The sequence below is a fragment of the Uranotaenia lowii genome, chromosome 1 (genome assembly GCF_029784155.1).
Source record: "Uranotaenia lowii strain MFRU-FL chromosome 1, ASM2978415v1, whole genome shotgun sequence".
Lineage (NCBI taxonomy): Eukaryota > Metazoa > Arthropoda > Insecta > Diptera > Culicidae > Uranotaenia > Uranotaenia lowii.
Window position 1 is genome coordinate 56,131,342 of NC_073691.1, and position 17,796 is coordinate 56,149,137.

Consider the following 17,796-nt stretch of genomic DNA (forward strand, 5'->3'; position numbering starts at 1 on the left):
ACGTTTGTTTTCATAGGAAAATCACATTCCCTGTTTAACAACCAGTAAATTTATTTCAACCGAAAAATCACAACAATATAGATTCTGATTTCAAAACACAAATGGATCATTTATTCCATTTTTTTCTTTTCTTCATTGCTTTTGCCAGACATTTTTTGTCTGATTGGTGGAGGAAACGATATTGTTCTCATGAATCGTCCAAAATTCTATAGAAATCGCTATTCAAGGTTCATGCCTGAAATATTGCACCTCGCGTAACTTTTGATCTCATCAATAGAACCTTTCGAAAAATTCAGACATGCTAGCTTCATATCTCAACAATCACTGTGCAAATTTTCAATAAAAAATGTTTCTTAATTTCAGAGATATTGCAGTTTGAATGAGCAAAGTCCAAAAAGTCCGATTTTCGTAGAATTACTGTTTCTCAGGCCAGAACTCCAGAAAGCTCAAATTTTGTGTTATAATAGTGTGATAGTTTATCTATCTAACGCAGAAAATGTGATCAAAAAATATCATTAGAGTAAAAAGTTATGGAAGTTCAAAGTCGAAGTGACAGTGCGCTTGCTTCCAATTTCTATACAATTATGAACGGTACTGTACTTGTAGTTTTTTCGCGTCAACCTGACAAAAAATGTTAGAAATGTTCAATATTGGTTCTGAATTATGTCCCAATTGAAAATTTGTACCTTTGTTTATTTGTTGGTATTGCAACAAAGTGAAATTAATTTTACTTTTAACATTGGCTAAGACAGTAAAAAAGCTTTTTTTTCCTCATTCACTCTGATTTTCAAAACGCGCCCCACTAATTGAGCTGTCTAATTTACCACTGATTTGGAGGCAGATATTTAAAAACTTTGAAAATTTTATGATATAGACTTTGTATGGCAAAAAGCGGTATAGTAGAATTCAGGAAGTATAAGAGTTCATTGTGTGCATAGGAGTATCTTCAGCCTACGCTAGCAAAATGGACTATCTATTAACAATTTTCGGCATTTTAGGACTAAAGTAGGTTCTAGGTTCAAATTTGATGCATTTAAACTTGCATTACTTGGTAGCTTTTTCATCAGGTTTTATCCATGTCATTTGAGGTTATTCACAAAGGAAAGTGTAGCATTTTTGTCGAGTACAGTATTTACAATCAACATGAGGAGCTGCATGGTTAATTAACTAAGCTATGACACTTGATTTTAGAAATTGCATAATGTTTTTAAGTTGAGCGAACAATCAAAAATACCTGGTTGTAATGCGTATCGATACCATTCTCGTCGATTCAAGTTCTGGTAAAAATCTATTGATTACTCCTCTATTTTCGGATAACATTCGCATGCGACCTAATAGATGTATTTGCCTTGCAAACACACAATTTGGAACGGTCATTGAGTATAATCCACAGCTATTCAAACTGTTATTGTTTGATGAAAATAATATCTCCTTTTTTCATCCAATACAGGAACCACAACTCCAGGAGACTCCCATCGAAACCATCCCGGTGCCCAAACCAGTTCCCGAGACTCACCAACCTCTTCGGGAAGCTGCCGGTCAGGAAATAATCCCCGAACCAAACAACAGCATTGCACCGAAAGCACCGGAAGGACCTCGCCCCAACTACGAAGCCGGCCACCCGGTCGATTCCAAGAGCCCCCTACAACTGAACGAATTCGGTCTGCCACCAAGTTTGATCCCTCTTAACAACTACCATGGCCAGCAGCCACAACAGTTCCAACTTCAAGGATACCCCTACAACTTCCCAGCCCTCTACGATGGCTTCAGCAACTACAATCCATCCCAGTACCAATCGGTGCTGCCACCTTTCGGATACTACCCACAGTTTGCCCAACCTAACCCCTACTTTGCCGCCGGAGTTCCTTCCCATCCCGGAAATTCCGTTGACCCACAACTGAGCCAACGGGCTGGACGCGAACAAGATTTGGATGATGCCGAAAAGGATAGACCCCAGGAGGACGGTGCTCCTGAAGCTGGTCCTTCTACGGAAGATGCCGCAGAAGCCGCCAAAGCAGAAGCAGACGATAGTAAATCAGGCGAACCGGAAGGTGCCGCATCGCCAGTTCCATCTCCAGCTGAAAGTACCAACATCTCCGAGAGCATCAAGAACAACGCCAACAAAAACAAGGCCATTCCGGATGTGGCACCCCCACCGATCCCATCCGGAGCGAAAGCTACCCAATGAGATACAAGTAGAACCTAGTAGTTGATCTTAATCGTTAGGAGATTTTATTTCGAGTGCTAAATTAAAACCACACACAAGTTTACGTTGTGCATCTGTAGGATACTCATCATCCATTGATCATATTTCTGTGTTATTTTGTAATAAAAATGTTTTTTTGTGATTAATCATATTTGTAGTTTCTTACAGCTATCACATCATTAGTTGCTCGGTTTGTACTTATTCCCCCCGTTACCCCAAAAATCGTCCGACGACGACGACGGCTAGACCAAATTCGATTGCGCGTCCTTGCTTTCCTTTTCCTTTTCGGGGGAGCCGACTTTTCTAGCTCGGATCCCGTACACGTAGATGTGAAAGTGGAAGCCCCTTCCATACTGGCCGGCAACGTCGATTTTAGCCCAGTTTGTCCCCATCGAATTGAACGTGGGAATTCCGCCGGAACCGTCCTGGATCTGGTCGATGGCACGCACGCAACTGATGTTCACCGGCGAGTCGATGTAGATCTGAAACAGAGTTGATAATATACAAAGCTTCATTACAAAATGTTTTACATTGAGGTTCTAGTACATAGCAAAAATTATTTCCTGTAAAATTACGCAAATATCCTGTAACAAAAAGGAGCAGGAAATTTACCGTAATTTTACAGGTCGAAAACATAATTACGTGACATTTAATTTTTAGTGTACAACTTTTTTACAGGAAATTTTGTAACAATAAATGAATCTTCGTTAACTTTCAAGGAAAACAATTTAAAATTACACGTTTTGTTAATTACAGGTTGATTTATTTTAAAGGTTGCAGTTTTCAGTGACACGTAATAGTTAAAAAAAATTTCTGTGTACATTCATTCTCACCTATATTCCCAGTAAATTTTTTTTTATCGACTTTTGTTTTTCTCCAAAACAAAATTTTGTTTTTTAAATATTGTTTATCTTAATTCTACAATCCAAGCATGCAGGCTTTATTCTGTGCTTTCCCTATCGCTCTAACTTTTTTTAACTCGAACCAGAGCAACCGAAAACATTCTTAGCAACAGCCTTTCAAACTGTGCTGTTCTTATTGCTCTGTCTTTGTTTACCAGAGCTGGGACAATCCGAAAACAAACAATCAGCAGCAACAGTCCAAAAGTTCTGCGCTTCCTAAGCCAATTCCGTCTTTATCCACCGGAAGGCCAAATCATAACAAAGAATCAGCAACAGCAACCTTAAAAATCTGCGCTTCCTATATCAATCCAAATCAAATTTGACCGGAAGGCTTAAACAAAGAAAAAATCAGCAGCAACTAAGCCAATCCGTCTTTTTCCACCGGAAGGCCAAATCAAAACAAACAACCAGCAGCAACAGCCTTAAAAATCTGCGCTTCCTAAGCAAATTCCGTCCTCATCTACCGGAATGCCAAAATCAAAACAAACAATCAGCAGCAGCAGCTTTAAAAATTGGCGATTCCTAAGTTTATCCGTCTTATTCCGAGGGCCGAATCAGAGTCAATTTTTTCCTAAAAGCAGTCTTTAAAATCTACGCTTGCTGTGCCAATCCGTCTTTCTACCGGAGGCCGAATCAAAAACTTTTTTTCGTAGCAGCAGCCATAAACATTTGTGCTTGCTGTGCTAATCAGTCTTTCTACCGGAGGCAGAATCCGAAACTTTTTTTTTCGTTGCAGCAGCCTTGGCTCTACGTGCTTATTCCACCAACTACGCCATTGTCGTGATTTTACAATTTTTACGAATCTCAATTCAGAGATTCACTCAGAAAGTCTGTATCTCACATGAATAAATAGATCAATGACTCACTTTGTTTTGTTTTGTTAGTTTTGCCTTGTGTTGCCATAGAAATTGAAGTTATGTTATTCATCTTTAGTGTTGCCGAGTTTAACATTATTTTATTTTATTTTTATAAAATTCGATTTTTGTTTCTGCAAATCCTTCATCTCATCTCACCATGTTGATCAGGACTCCCTATAAACAGACCGCTTATTTCATTTTGCCCCATTCTTGTCAGTTTGATCAAAGATTATCTCGAAACAAAGAGAAGTTCATCATTATCTTCGCCGGACAATCACTATCAGTCTGGTGCTTGCCATTCAGGAATTCCAAGATCCAGCAAACGCTGGTCACTATTTTTTGTCCCAAACAAGGACCACTGTCAACTTGTATGTATGAATTTGAGTTGATGGCCGAGAGTTTGGTACTCTATATCACCACTATTACGAAAATTTTGTCAGTCGTGTTGCATGTTGTTAAGATAGGGATGTTCCTTTATTCCATTTGTTTTCCACTTCCTTTCTGTACTGCTTAGATTTTCATTCGTGCTTTTTCGAGGAAATTGAGAATTTCTCTCAATTTTTCTTCATTAAAATCTTGGATCATCTCGAGCAGATTGGAATATCGATTCCAATCATAATGATTTCGAATATGATTGAATTGAATGCATTTTAGTAGTGCATGTTCTGTGGTAAAGTTTTCGTTACATAATTCGCATAATTTTGTGTCTCGAATTCTCATGATTCCCAAATAATATGGTGAATAATCGTGTCCGCTGAGTAATCTATTCAAAGTTCGAGTTTGAATATTGGTGAAATCGGTATTCCAGTACCAGGGTTTAGTGGAGAAGTTCGACTGAAATTCGTAGAATTTCATTCCTTTTCTGTCGTGTTGTACCATGTTTTTGTACCATAGATTTGTGGATTCCAAAGACTCTAGTTTGAATCTGTTGTATGCGTCTTCTAGTCGTAATTTGTTTTGCAGTAATATTGGTCCATCTAGTCCTTGTTTTGCTAAGATATCCGCATTTTCGTTTCCGTCAATTCCTACGTGTGAGGGAATCCATTGGATCTTCACATTCTTAGTTGTAGCCATCGTACATATATCGTGTGTAATTTGGTCAAATTTTTTGTTCTTTATGTCTTTTTTAATAATTTTACAGGCCGCTTGGGAGTCGGTAAAAATAACAGCAACTCCACTGGTTGTGTCTATATGTTCTAGTGCTACTCTTATAGCTAATAGCTCGGCTGTTGCAATGTTAACACTATTAACTAAAGCAATACTTATCTTCGTATCCGAAGAAGCGTCGTAAATTCCAATGCCACATTTGTTCATACTTTTGGAGGCATCAGTATACCAATGATCACGGTGACCATAATGGTTATTTATCATCTCTATGGCAAGTGTTTTTAGTACGGTCGGAGATGTTTCTTTCTTTCTCATCATTGATCCTATCATTTGATCTTCTATTTCCACTTTTAAAGCGATTTGAGGTTTTGTTTCTGTGTATATTGTTTGAAATTCTTGTACATTTTTTATATATGTTCTTTCTATAAAGGTATATTTTGCATCGTTTTGTATATTTGACAAGTCTAAAGAATGTAATTGTTGGGCTATCAAATCATTTCGTTGGATGTGTAGCGCAATACGTTTTTTAGCTAAATAATTTCGTTTGATGTTGAGTGGTTCTTCTCCAGCAATTGCTGCTAAGGTGTTTATAGGTGTAGTTTTTGTACATCCTGTAGCGATACGTAAACATTGTCTGTTTGTTATTTCAAGCATGTCACAGTACTTCTTGGGTGTTCCGCCATAAATAATAGCTCCGTAGTTAAGATAGTTACCATATAAGGCTTTATGATATAACATCATAACTTTTGGAGTGCCACCGAATTTGATTCCGCTTATAATTTTTAACATGTTTTGTTTGGTCAATACGTTTTGTTTAAGAGTTTTAATGTGTATTCCGTATTTAAGCGTCTGATCGAGTGTTATTCCTAAGTATTTATAGCTCTTTACTGTTTCCAGGGTCTCCCCTTCCATTGTCAAGCAGAGTTGTTTATCACAGTCTTTGAATAGCATTGCTTTAGTTTTTGAACTATTCAAACGTAATCCCAACTCAGAGGCTATTGCCGTAAAATGGTTTATTTCATTTTGCATCTTTTTCACAGCTGTTTCTAGAGATTTTGCCTTAACGATTTTGAAAAAATCATCAGCAAATTGTAGAGTTGTGATATCTGGGTCTAAGTTTGTATTGTGTAAAGAGGCAGTGTAGATGTTAAAAAGAACAGGTGACATTACGTCTCCTTGTGGTACTCCGGTGCAAATTGTTTGGCTCACAGGTCCTTCTTGTGTGAAAACCAAAGTTTTTCGGTTATTCAGGAAATTGTATATCCATGTGCATGTGTCTTTTTTAAAACCATTACTCAACATTAATCTGTATAGTTTTTCAATATTTACAGTGTTGAACGCATTTGAAAAATCGAAGAAAACACCAATTGTTGTGTAGTTGGCTCTTCGTGCTGCTTTAATAAGATTAGTTGCAAAGGTAATACAATGTTCTGTTGACATTCCTTTACGAAATCCGAACGAAAGATTTGGAATGATATTATTGTTTTCACACGTCTTTTGTATGTCTTCAAGAACAGCCGTGTTCAAAATTTTCACTACCGTTGGTAGGAGTGCTATGGGTCTGCTAGAGCTTATTTCATTTGGTGGTTTGTTAGCTTTTAAAATTGGGATAATCTTTATTTCCTTAAGGTGATCATCTAGTACTCCTTTACGCCACATTTCGTTAAGTAGATCTATGATTTTTAATGCAGATTGCAGGTCCAAATCTTTAAGTGTCCCGTAGTTAATGCAGTCTGTACCTGGTGATGATTTTGAGGATTTGTTTCTTAAAATTTTTTTCCAGAGTTGATAATTTAAAATGGAAGATCTTGTATTATTTTCCTCGGGTGGGAGAGGTTCTTTAAAATTTGATGGACCAAAGTTGATGGTTAAAAACTGAGTTGCCATGTTTTTGCTGTTATTTATGGGGTTGTTTTTAGGGTTGATTACTGGTAGGAGTTTTAACCTTCTGACAAGTTTCCAATTTTCATGCGTATTTCTTGGGTCTATCGATCCTGAGAGTTCAATCATTTTGTCTTTGATGTGTTTATGTTTGGATTTAAGGAACATTGCAGAGGATTTTTTCCACTTAACTAAGTTTATACTGCTGCTGCAATTATTATACTCACGTAGAGCGTTTTGTTTTTGATTATATAATTCGGAGAGCTCCGAACTCCAGTAATATTTTGGTGAATAAGTGCTGGGTTTTTTATGCTTCTTTGTTATATTCTGTGAGAGATTAGTAAGATCTTTTAGGTCGCTGAATTCCCAATGTTTAACTTGAGCCATTTCTGCAGAGATTTTTTTGTTTGTCGTAGTAAAACTTTTGTTTGCGTTTGACTCTCAAATCAAGACAAGTTTCTATGAAAAGATGTCCACTTCCGCCAAAAGTTTTGTTTACTACCTTCCAATCAACCATATTAAAAAGATTTGAAGTGCATAATGTTAAATCAATAGCGCTGGGTCGCTGATTAGTGATTGTAGGAAGAAAGGTAACTGTCCCAGTATTCAGTAGTAGTAAATTAGAGCCAATTATTGCATCATGAACAATTTTTCCTTTGTTGTTTGTCTCGTGACATCCCCATATCACGTTATGACTGTTAAAGTCACCTCCTATTAAGACTTTTCCATAGTTAGCTACTTCATTGAAAAGTGTTGTTATTGCTGTTTCTAAATTGCCAACAGATATTCTGGGGTTTACATAAACAATTACTAGAGCAAGCTCTATTTTAGATATGAAAAGCCCAAGTGTTTCAAAGTCATCTGAAGTTGAAAGCTGAATGGTGTCAAACTGAAATTCTTCCTTGAGAAAAATTCACTGTCAACTTTTTTTTTTTTTTTTTTTTCGTGACTTCCATGCATTTTGAAGCATATGTACATGGTGCACGCAAACCTCTCGTTGTTTCGACGCCCAGTTTTTTTCGCTTAAAAATTGACAGAAGCTTAGTTTAAAAAAAAAAGACATACACCGTCTTAGCCGATTTAGGCTTTACAAACTAAATAAATGACGTGGACAACTTAAGATTAACATTTAACTCCCAGCACCGAGATGGGAATCGAACCCATGCCCTCAGTGGACCAGCGATTACCGACTTACCACGCAAACCACTCGACCACCTAGACGTACGTTTTATGATCACAAACATCTTTTGGTACTCGAAAAACTCCATAGATGAGAAATTTTTTGAGTATATTTTCAAAAATTCCATAAGTACATGGCTAAGGAACTTGACCTTCAGCACTTCTTCTGTTGTAGTTTTAACACACTTCAACCATTTTTTCCTGAATTTTGAAACATATTAATACTGATCCATGGCTATGTTTTTATTAGTTTTTGTTAAACTAGGCCCACAAATAACTGAGATATTTCACCTTATATGAAAAGTAATTATTGAGCATATTTTTGCAATTGAGGCCCTCGGAATCAAAGGGAAGCTTGTTCCATCATCAATTTTGAGTTAAGTATACCTAACGACTCTTCATTAGGGTGTTTCAAAATTGCATAATGTTCGGGAATCTGGGGGCTCACCCTTCAAATGGTATATTGGGATGTGGAGAACAAGCTTTTGTATGAGGCCGACTAAAAAAAATCACGTTTAGAGGTTCGGCAAGTGCGATCTTTGAAAAAAGTCCACTATCAATAGATTTGATTTTAAATAAATTCTAGGTCACACACAAAATTTCACAATTTTCACAAAATTTATATGTTTTATATTTCTTAAATTTGGTTTGGATTAAATTCTATTCTTTTCAAGTTGGTATTTGATAAGACGAATTTGATAAACTAAGTAAAAAATATCCTAAAATGTGATTTTTATTAAAGATTAAACCTTGAATAGCTCTTCACAAGATGATACAAACAACATGCTTTGTTCAGCAAAGTTTAAGTGCACAAAAATCCGCATCTTTTGATAGATTTGGTATCAAAAGCCTTTTACGCTAGGTACACATTGTGGTCATTTGAATACAAAATTTTTGGACCAAAAAAAAATTTGTTTTTCTTAAAAATATGTAGCTTGCTTATTTTAATTTTGATACAAATTTGGTTCATTTTTTATGTGTAGAATTTATTCCAAAACGAATTTAAAAAATATAAAATATCTAAATTTTGTGAAAATTTTTTGACCTAGAATTTATTTAAAATCAAATATTTTAAAAGTAGAATATTTTTCAAAGATCGCACTTGCGGAACCTCCAAACATTTTTTTTTAGTCGGCCTCATACAAAAGTTTGTTCTTCACATATTAATCTACCATAGGGAGGGTGAGCCCCCAGATTCCCAGACATTATGCAATTTTGGGACACCCTACTCTTCATGTTTCATTGTACATCTGGTGCAAAAATCGATTTTTTATAATTTTTTTTAACACTTTTTCGATTAAATAAAAATTGCTCGAATTCGAAAAATATATGAAAAATCGGGCACCTTCACAACTCTGAAGCGCGTCTTCTCGAAACTACCGTTTAGGTACTTGCACCCCTCTGATCCCAAGCGCCTCAATTGTTGTTGTACTTGTCTACTACCAATCATTTTTCTAGATCGAAAAAGACATTGACCAAGGATTTCAGAGGCCACCAAATTGATCATTTTTCGAAAAATAGGTCCATTTACAGTTACAGTTAAGAGAAGCTAGCTGTTACTTTTGACAACTGCTAGTCAAACAGTTTTCAGAAACAAGCATTGATAGATTAACATATTTTTAATCATTTAGCGAAAAAAATTGTAAAACAAACTATTCGATGTGATTTTACGTCTATTTTAATTTACCCCGTCTGAAGAGGGTTTGATTTAACCTTTAATTTTTACCAATAAAAGTTGCGTCACATAAGATAAGTTTTCACCGTTTTCAAAATTCCTTACGGTATCGAAGTTTTCTTGGTTTTTCTACGGAATTTTACTTGTTCATCCAAATAACACATACATTTACACATACTACACTCATACATAAACATACATAAACATAGACACATAATTTAGTTGTAGTTTTTTAAAAGTTTTAGAGCGTGTTTTAATTTTATGAGCGACCCATTTTCTTTGTGTCACATCACACGATTTTTGCAACAGAGTTTTGCTTTTGATCTGACGCAACGAAAAAGGTAGCATTGGTTTCTCATCAATAACTTATTCTAGTAGGGATCGATTTGCTTTAAATGTTAGTTTCGGTAAAGTTTATATAACGTTATATTGGTTATATTATGACAAACATTTCACAGAAAAATGCACCACGATAAGTGTTTTAATTGTAACCAACCAATTCGTTATCCTTACTACCTGGTTTAGTGGGATTCTTGTTTGAATATGTAACATGCTAAAAAGGTGGCTTAGTAAGAATGAGGACTGTCTAAAACTTCCCCAGCACTTCAGCAGCACAGCGCATTAGGTCAACTGCGGAGTTTAGCACCAGTTGGTGCCTGGATTGACAAGGATCATCAACATTACCGAAAAGGACCAACGAAGACAATATGAACTGTGTACGGGGTCAAAGCCCTCAAGTTAACGCAGCCTCATTTGGATGCGAGCGCTCAGACTCATCACTACGTCCTCTGGAGGCCAAAGAAGCTTAGCTGGAACTTCCAGGTAGCTGCCATATTAGACCCCGTACTAGGCAATCCACTAATTCTCTGATATCCTCACATCATGTCTCTACAGGACCCCGAATTGTTGGCTTGAAAATCAACAATCAAGAGTGCCATATCCGCTGCAGACGCCGAAAACCATAAGTCAAGCATATACCATCATCCATTGGCCAAAAACGTGCGTGGAACCAACGTGCCGACTTGCACAAGTGTCTATTCGTTGAACCCGAGGGTTGCTGAAACCGATAATCAGCGACCCTATCCTGTGCACGAAGCGAGGCCATCAATTTCGTGCAGTCCAACAAAATGGTGAAAGGAAGACCTGTCAGAATGCGGTAACTGACGAGGCATAACGTTGATCTGTACAACCCTCAAAGTAATCTGGAGTACTCAGGAGCAACAACCTGGATTTCGATCCGGACGATCTTGTGTGGACTTCATCACAATGTAACGAATAATACTGCAACAAATGAACGAATTCTGCTCGTGTTCGTTGATTTCGAAAAAGCATTCGACAGACTGAACTACGAAAACATGTGGGCGGCTCCTAGGCGACAAGGAGTCCCAGAGAAACTAGTCCATCTTATCGAAGCACAATACGAGGCATTTTCGCAACTTTTTCTAATCGTAATGGATGAGATCTTGACTGGATCGATTGACTGTGCACCGAACCGAGGATTGCCGTGGAATCCTTCAACAATGGAGCAACTAAACGACCTTGATCTGGCAGATGATCTTGTTTTGCTCGCCCAAAGACAGCAAGACGTGCAGAGCAAACTCGACGACCTCGCCGAAAGCTACAAGGCAGCAGGTCTCAAAATCAATGTCGGAAAGACCAAGTCGATGGGAATCAACACCGAAATCGTTCCAATTTCGTGGTAGCTGGACAACACGTTGAGAAAGTGACGTGCTTCCAGTATCTTGGTAGCCAGATTACGCCTGATGGTGGTACCAAGAAAGACATCGAAAACCGCATTAGAAAGGCCCGATTAGCGTTTGCGAGTCTCCAAAACATCCGGGGGTCACTTCAGATATCTCTACGAACAAAAATCCGAATCTTCAACTTAAACGTCAAATCCGTATTGCTGTACGAGCGTGAAACTTGGCACATATGCGGTAACAACGCGAAAACTGCATGTTTTTGTTAACCGCTGCCTGCGGAATATCATCCGCGCTTGGTGGCCTGGCAACTGGATCTCAAAAGAGGAACTGCATTACCGGTGTCATCAAATGGTGCTAGAAATCGAGATTCGGGAACGTAAGTGGAGATAGATTGGGCACACGCTGCAAAAATATGAGAGCTAGATTTGCAGAGAGGCGCTTGAATGGAACCCAGAAGCACATCGAAGGAAAAGGCAGAACCAGAAACTCGTGGTGGCGAAGCCTAGCCGCCGAAATCCGAACTGTCGACGAGAATCTTGATTGGAACCAAGTGGAGATGCTGACTCCGGACCTTCAACAGTGTGGTGGGTCTTCTACCACGGCCCTATGCGCCGGAGAATCAACGCGGGACCATTAAGTAACTAATGGCGTATTTTTTTTTATTCCGGATTTGGCTCTGGAACCGTCCGAATAAAAAAAACGACTTTCGGGTTTCAAGTTATTCCATGCGTAGGTATGCGTGAGAACGAGCGCAATGTTTACATGCAGCTGTCATTCTGTTCTCTCTTCTGGATTTCTTCACTCGGTTCTTCACATCCGGATTGCCTTTTTTCGTGTCCGGATTGCACTGGACAACAGATAGTACGATTTTGCTTGGCTGAGAGGTTCAAAACCGCGGCAATAATCATTTTCCCGTTCATTATTTCAACAGTTTTGCATTCAGCCAAAAACAGCTGTTTAATGTGTTGACTACAACGTTGAGAGTATTAGTGAACTTCTCGGAAAACTGACTTTCTTCTCAGGGCGACTCCGTCCGTTTTTCGAGCGAACCTAGGTTGCCTCTAAAGCAACAAATGAGCACGATGACAGCAGTTAGAGCGAACCTAGGTTGCCTCTGGGTTGCTTCCAGGTAAAAAAAAATACGTATAAAAAAACCGGTATAAGTAAGTTGCACTGTTTTAACAGCAAGCATCGTACGAGGTGATCTGTATTTTAGCGATGAATAGAACGATCGATGATCGAATAGGTTCAGTAGCAATCAACAACACTACTTGATTGCTGTACGTTCATTTGTGAATTGCAATCAGGAACATTCATTGAAAATTAGTGTTTTTCGGAACACTGCCTACAATACTTTTTCCATGATAATCAAATATTTGGAAACTTTGATCGATTGTTTCCCGCAAATGACAATCGGATTGGCTCCCGTTTTCTTCATTTCCAAACTACATCGACTTTTAGTGTCTTTAGTTGCAAAAAAAAAGAGTTTAAAGTTTAAAGTCAGGAATCATGAGTTGAGAGTTCAGAGTCTAGAACGAGTCAAATAAATCACCCAACGGGGTGAAAATCCCCGAAAAAGACAGTTTCTTTACAAAAGTTAAGAATCTCCATTCATTTACACAACGTGATGAATCAAGGATACAAAAGTCAACTATTAAGGGCCAAGAGTCTATAATCGTGGATTGTAAGTCAAGAGTTAAGGGATAATAGTGAAGAGTCCAGAGCTAAGTGTCTAGAATCAACAGTCAACGGTTAGATAACAGTTAAGAGTTTAGAGTAAAAAATCAGCAGAGTTAAGAGTAAATAGTTTACAGTTAAGAGTTCAGCATTAAAATTTAAGATTCAAGAGCTAAGTTATAGAGTCAAAACTGAATATTTAACAGACTAGAACCAAGAATCAAAAATCTAGATCCATGGATTCTAAATCAAGAGGCAAGGGTTCAAATGTCAAGTGTTGAAAGCAAGGTTGCCAAAATCACAGAGAAATCTGAAATTTCACAGAATTTTGAGCAAATTTTCATCACAGAATCTGTGTAACAGAACACAGAATTTTGGGAATATTCACAGGTTTTTTGTACGTGTTTCCAAAATTATAATTTTTGGTGTTTTTAGATTTCTAAGTTTAAATTGAAAGAATATGATAACACTAGTAAGGTTAATTGATTTTGCTCCAGTAAAATGGTAAAAAAACCGAATTTTTCATAAACATTCAATGAAACTAAAGGAAAAAGCATCACAGAAAACCATCACAGAATTTCTAGGAACAATCACAGAAACTCAGAGTTTTTTTTCCTCAAAACATAGAATTTTTTTCGGCAACCAGCCGAGGGTCCAAATTCGAAATTCTAGAGTCAAAAGCAAAGAGTTAAAGATCACAAGTCAGAACTTAAGGACCAAGAGCCGAGAATCGTGAGTCCTTAGCCAAGAATAAAGAGCCATGAACTAAGAAATAAAAGCAGAGAATCTAGGATTAAGTTTTAAAAGCTTGAAGTCAAGACTCAACAGGTAAAATCGAGTCAAAGGGTAGAGTGTTCATTCTCAAGAACACAGAGTCAAGCGGTAAAAATTTTATTATCGCGCCAGCACTACATTTAACCTCGGAAGTTCATACTTACAATTTCCACAAAAGGAAATGAGGTTCTTAATTGTCGGAAGTCTGTGTTCAGCTGTTAGTTCACCAGCGACATTTCCAAAACATATTTGAAAGCACTATAAATCAAGAGTCAAGAATTCAGCGTTAAAGTTGAAAGTTAAGAGTCAAAATTATGCAGTTTACCGTCGACAGTCAATAATCAAGAACAAAAGTCTTGAATAAGGAGTCACTAGTTACGAGTTTAAAATCATTGGGGAACTCTAAAGTCAGCAGCTAAGAGTTGGTTGTCCAAAATCAAGAGTCAAAAGTAAAAGTCTAGGAGTCAAAAGTAATAATGGGGCAGGAGCTATTTAACAGCTTAGATTCTAGAATCAAGAGTCAAGAGGCAAGAGTAAATAATCAAGAGTCAAAATTCAAAAACCCAAAATGAAGTGTGAAGACTCAAAGGTCCAGATTGCACAGAATTAAAGATTATAAAATCATTAGTTAAGAACAGAGGTTCCTGATTCAAGTGTTAAGAGTTTAGAGTCAAGAATGAAAGTGAATGAAAGTGAAGTGAATGAATGAAAGCAGCAAAACAACAGTAAGAATTTATAGTCAAAAATAAACAACTAAAAAACCAAGCAACAAAGGTAATCTGTAGTATTCACATTTGAATGTTAGTTCTTATCTGAAATTGAGTTTGAAACATCCATTTGTAAGTTCAATTTAAATATTAGTCTAAATTTAAATTAACGAACATATCTGCTAAAACCTGAGTTTACTATTTTTGTTCTGATTTAGGAATCTTGACATGAGCTCGAAGACTTTGTCGATTCTTTGAAATCTGAACCTATCTTTCCGGTTAAAAGATCAAGGTTATCTTGTCTGAATTAAAAAATCTGAAAACTAAATAAAAATGCTGTCTAAAAATACGAATCTTTTTGCCTGAATCAAACCTGAATTTAGGGTCAGAATCTGAATTCTATCTCAAATGTTAAGTCTAAGATTTGGTTCTAAATCGAACGATTCGATCTGAAGTGTGAGCTAGTCTGTCAATAAATAATTACGCCGCCAACCGTGGTCGAGAGTATAGCGTCCAAGTCTTCCATGAGCCAGCGGTCATGAGATCGAATCTCGGTCACGGCATACATACTCTCTCTGTGGGCTGGTGGTTTTAGCATTTCATGCTAGCCAATCATATCCTTGAAAGATGTACGCCTTAGTGTTAAGATAAAATGTGATTTCTTTAAAGAACATAAAGTTTCACTGAGATCCTATATGTGTGTGTGTTCGTTTTAAAAAAAATATTTCCCGATGAACAATTGAACACCATAAAATTGCAATCGAACCACTTGGGAGAGTGACTTTCCGAATCGCAGGAAAAATGCTTCATAGTTACGAAAATGGGATCGAAATCCACCTGAATCTCGTTGCACTTCATTGCTCCTGAAATTTGGAATGAAATTTTCCCGAGTACACAGGATCTTTATCAGTTGAAATTCAATACAGTAAACATCTGGATCACGTAAGATTGTAAGAGAATAAACAAATAAACAAATGTTCTATTATGTATGTCTTGTCACTGTAAACTGTCAGGTGCAAAAGTCAATTTTATTATGGGAAACTTAAAAAATAAAAAGGCTCAATCAATGAAAAATTATATTAAAGCAAAATTTCGGGAGAAGACGTTATCGAACCTACAGGAGAACTTCGAAACTTCATGAAAATACAGAAGAAAACTGTTTAAACCTTGAAGTCAGTTTGGCAGTTGATTATCTCCGTCAAGATCGTTTTATATTTCCAGCTGTTGAAAATACGAAATTGTCTCAACCACAGGAGAAAATATTCCAAGTGTGAACCTACCTCCAGAGTTCCATTCAGCGTACTGGGTCCCGAATTCTCAATCACGGTATTATCAAAATAGATCAGCTCATCATCGTCGGTACAGTTGCCAAACTCCAAATTATTCCCGGGAATCGCGACAAACTTCCTAGTCGTCACATCCACCCACACGTAGTCGTTGTTCATGAGTCCACTTTCGATGAAGGCAGCCACTTCGTTCCGGATCTTCGGTGGATGAGTCGTCGCCTGACGTTTTTCCCGAACAAAACTGGCATCCTGCGTAATGGGAACAGCCCAGACACAATAGTAATAACACACCAGTATAAAAATCGTCAGAATAAAACCATCCCAATCGGCCATCGTGTCCTGCTTTTAAGCCACGGATCGATCCGACCAAGTCAACTGCACAATTTCACCCGATCGACTGAGCGTGAGGTAGAACCCGACGAATTTGCACGGATCCTTCCTATACCTATAAGTAGTAAGTAAAACGAGAACCGCGAATTCTTGGCTCAATTGTCAACGAAAACAAACCCTTCGTTTGGTGTATACGCGACAAACGAAGAATGGGGCGCGCTCGATTGATGTGATTTTTAATCAAATTTATTTCACATTGCCACATTAGCATTGGACCAAGCACCCAGCAGGAGAGAAGCGCATCGCGGCCACTTTCAAGTGTGTAACAGTGATGTGAAGATCAAGTACACTCCGGGATGATGACGGCTGGATTCGAGTCTTGCGACGACGACGACGACGACAACGATCATGAGAGGTCACATGGATGGGTCATTTGTCGCCATATGCCGTACGAGTTAGTAAGCGATTGTAGCTCTCTGTGCGTATATTTAGTTATGCTGCTCTTTTGAAGCGGCCCCGGATGGCAGTTACAGGTCGCAAATGTATAAAGAATGATGACACAAATTGGCGAAGTTCAACAACAGCTGAGTTGAAGCGGGAGGTAGCTTTTGAATTTTGGTAGATGCAAAAACAGTTTGTATTTTTTTTTTCAACGCTTTTTTTAGTTCTTGTTCCAGTTATCACCTTTAAAAAAGTGATAATTTTCAGGTACGATGACTTACCAAGACTACCTCAAAACAATAGATTAAATAAAATTTTCGAATTTTTCAACCCTGAGGTCTTAAAAGTTCCGTTTGATCCATGATTTTTTCAAAACTTTAAACTCACGTTTTGATGAGTAAATTTCAACCGTTAAATTTGTACGGGAAAATTTAAAATTTTGTTCTGAAAAAATTAATCTCTCCAGTTACCCGAGTTACAGGCTGTAGAATGAAGATATGTCGTTTGGCTTTGAAGGCATACCAACTGAACCCGCAACACTGAAATTTGAAGAAAAACGTGCACCCAGGCAAATTCTTATTATAATTTTCCCGATGAAATTCTTTCAATTTTCATACAGAGAAAAAAGTATGGTATTTCCAACAATAATCCACTTATATTCAATCATATACCTGATTGCCTCTCGATCAGATATGATTATCAAAATTTCAACAATACATATAATAAACAATCTGATTGATCTCGTACACTCAACAATATATATAATAAATTCAACTAGTTGTATGATTGATTTTTGCATTCAACTGTAAATATAATAAATTCATCTATAATGTACGATTGATGTCATACATTCAACAATAATTATAGTAGATTCAACTACAATAATGTAATTGATTTAATTTTAAATATGATAGATTCAACTGTAATAATATGATTGATTTAATTATAAATATGATAGATTCAACTATAATAATACGATTGATTTAATAATAAACATGATAGTTTCAATTACATTTCTATGATTGATTTAATGCGGTCAACTCTAAATATCGTAAATTTAAATTCTGTTTA

The 17,796-nt window shown here is 37.2% G+C and overlaps 2 protein-coding genes across 2 annotated transcripts in view; one reads left to right on the forward strand and one right to left on the reverse strand.

Moving 5' to 3' along the window:
- The window catches only part of LOC129739233 (GATA zinc finger domain-containing protein 10), a 41,548-nt gene extending 39,196 nt beyond the window's left edge, over positions 1–2,352 (forward strand). Inside the window, exon 3 of the mRNA XM_055730656.1 lies at positions 1,451–2,352. Coding sequence (XP_055586631.1) covers positions 1,451–2,188 — 738 coding nt within the window. The 3' untranslated portion in view covers positions 2,189–2,352. The remainder of the gene's footprint in view (positions 1–1,450) is intronic.
- On the reverse strand, positions 2,267–16,403 carry LOC129739234 (uncharacterized). The gene is made up of 2 exons (XM_055730657.1): positions 15,949–16,403; positions 2,267–2,688 (listed from the first exon to the last, which is right to left on the reverse strand). The coding sequence occupies exons 1-2, from the start codon at positions 16,285–16,287 to the stop codon at positions 2,449–2,451; spliced, it is 579 nt and encodes a 192-aa protein (XP_055586632.1). The 5' UTR covers positions 16,288–16,403; the 3' UTR covers positions 2,267–2,448.
- Between the last annotated feature and the right edge of the window lie 1,393 nt (positions 16,404–17,796).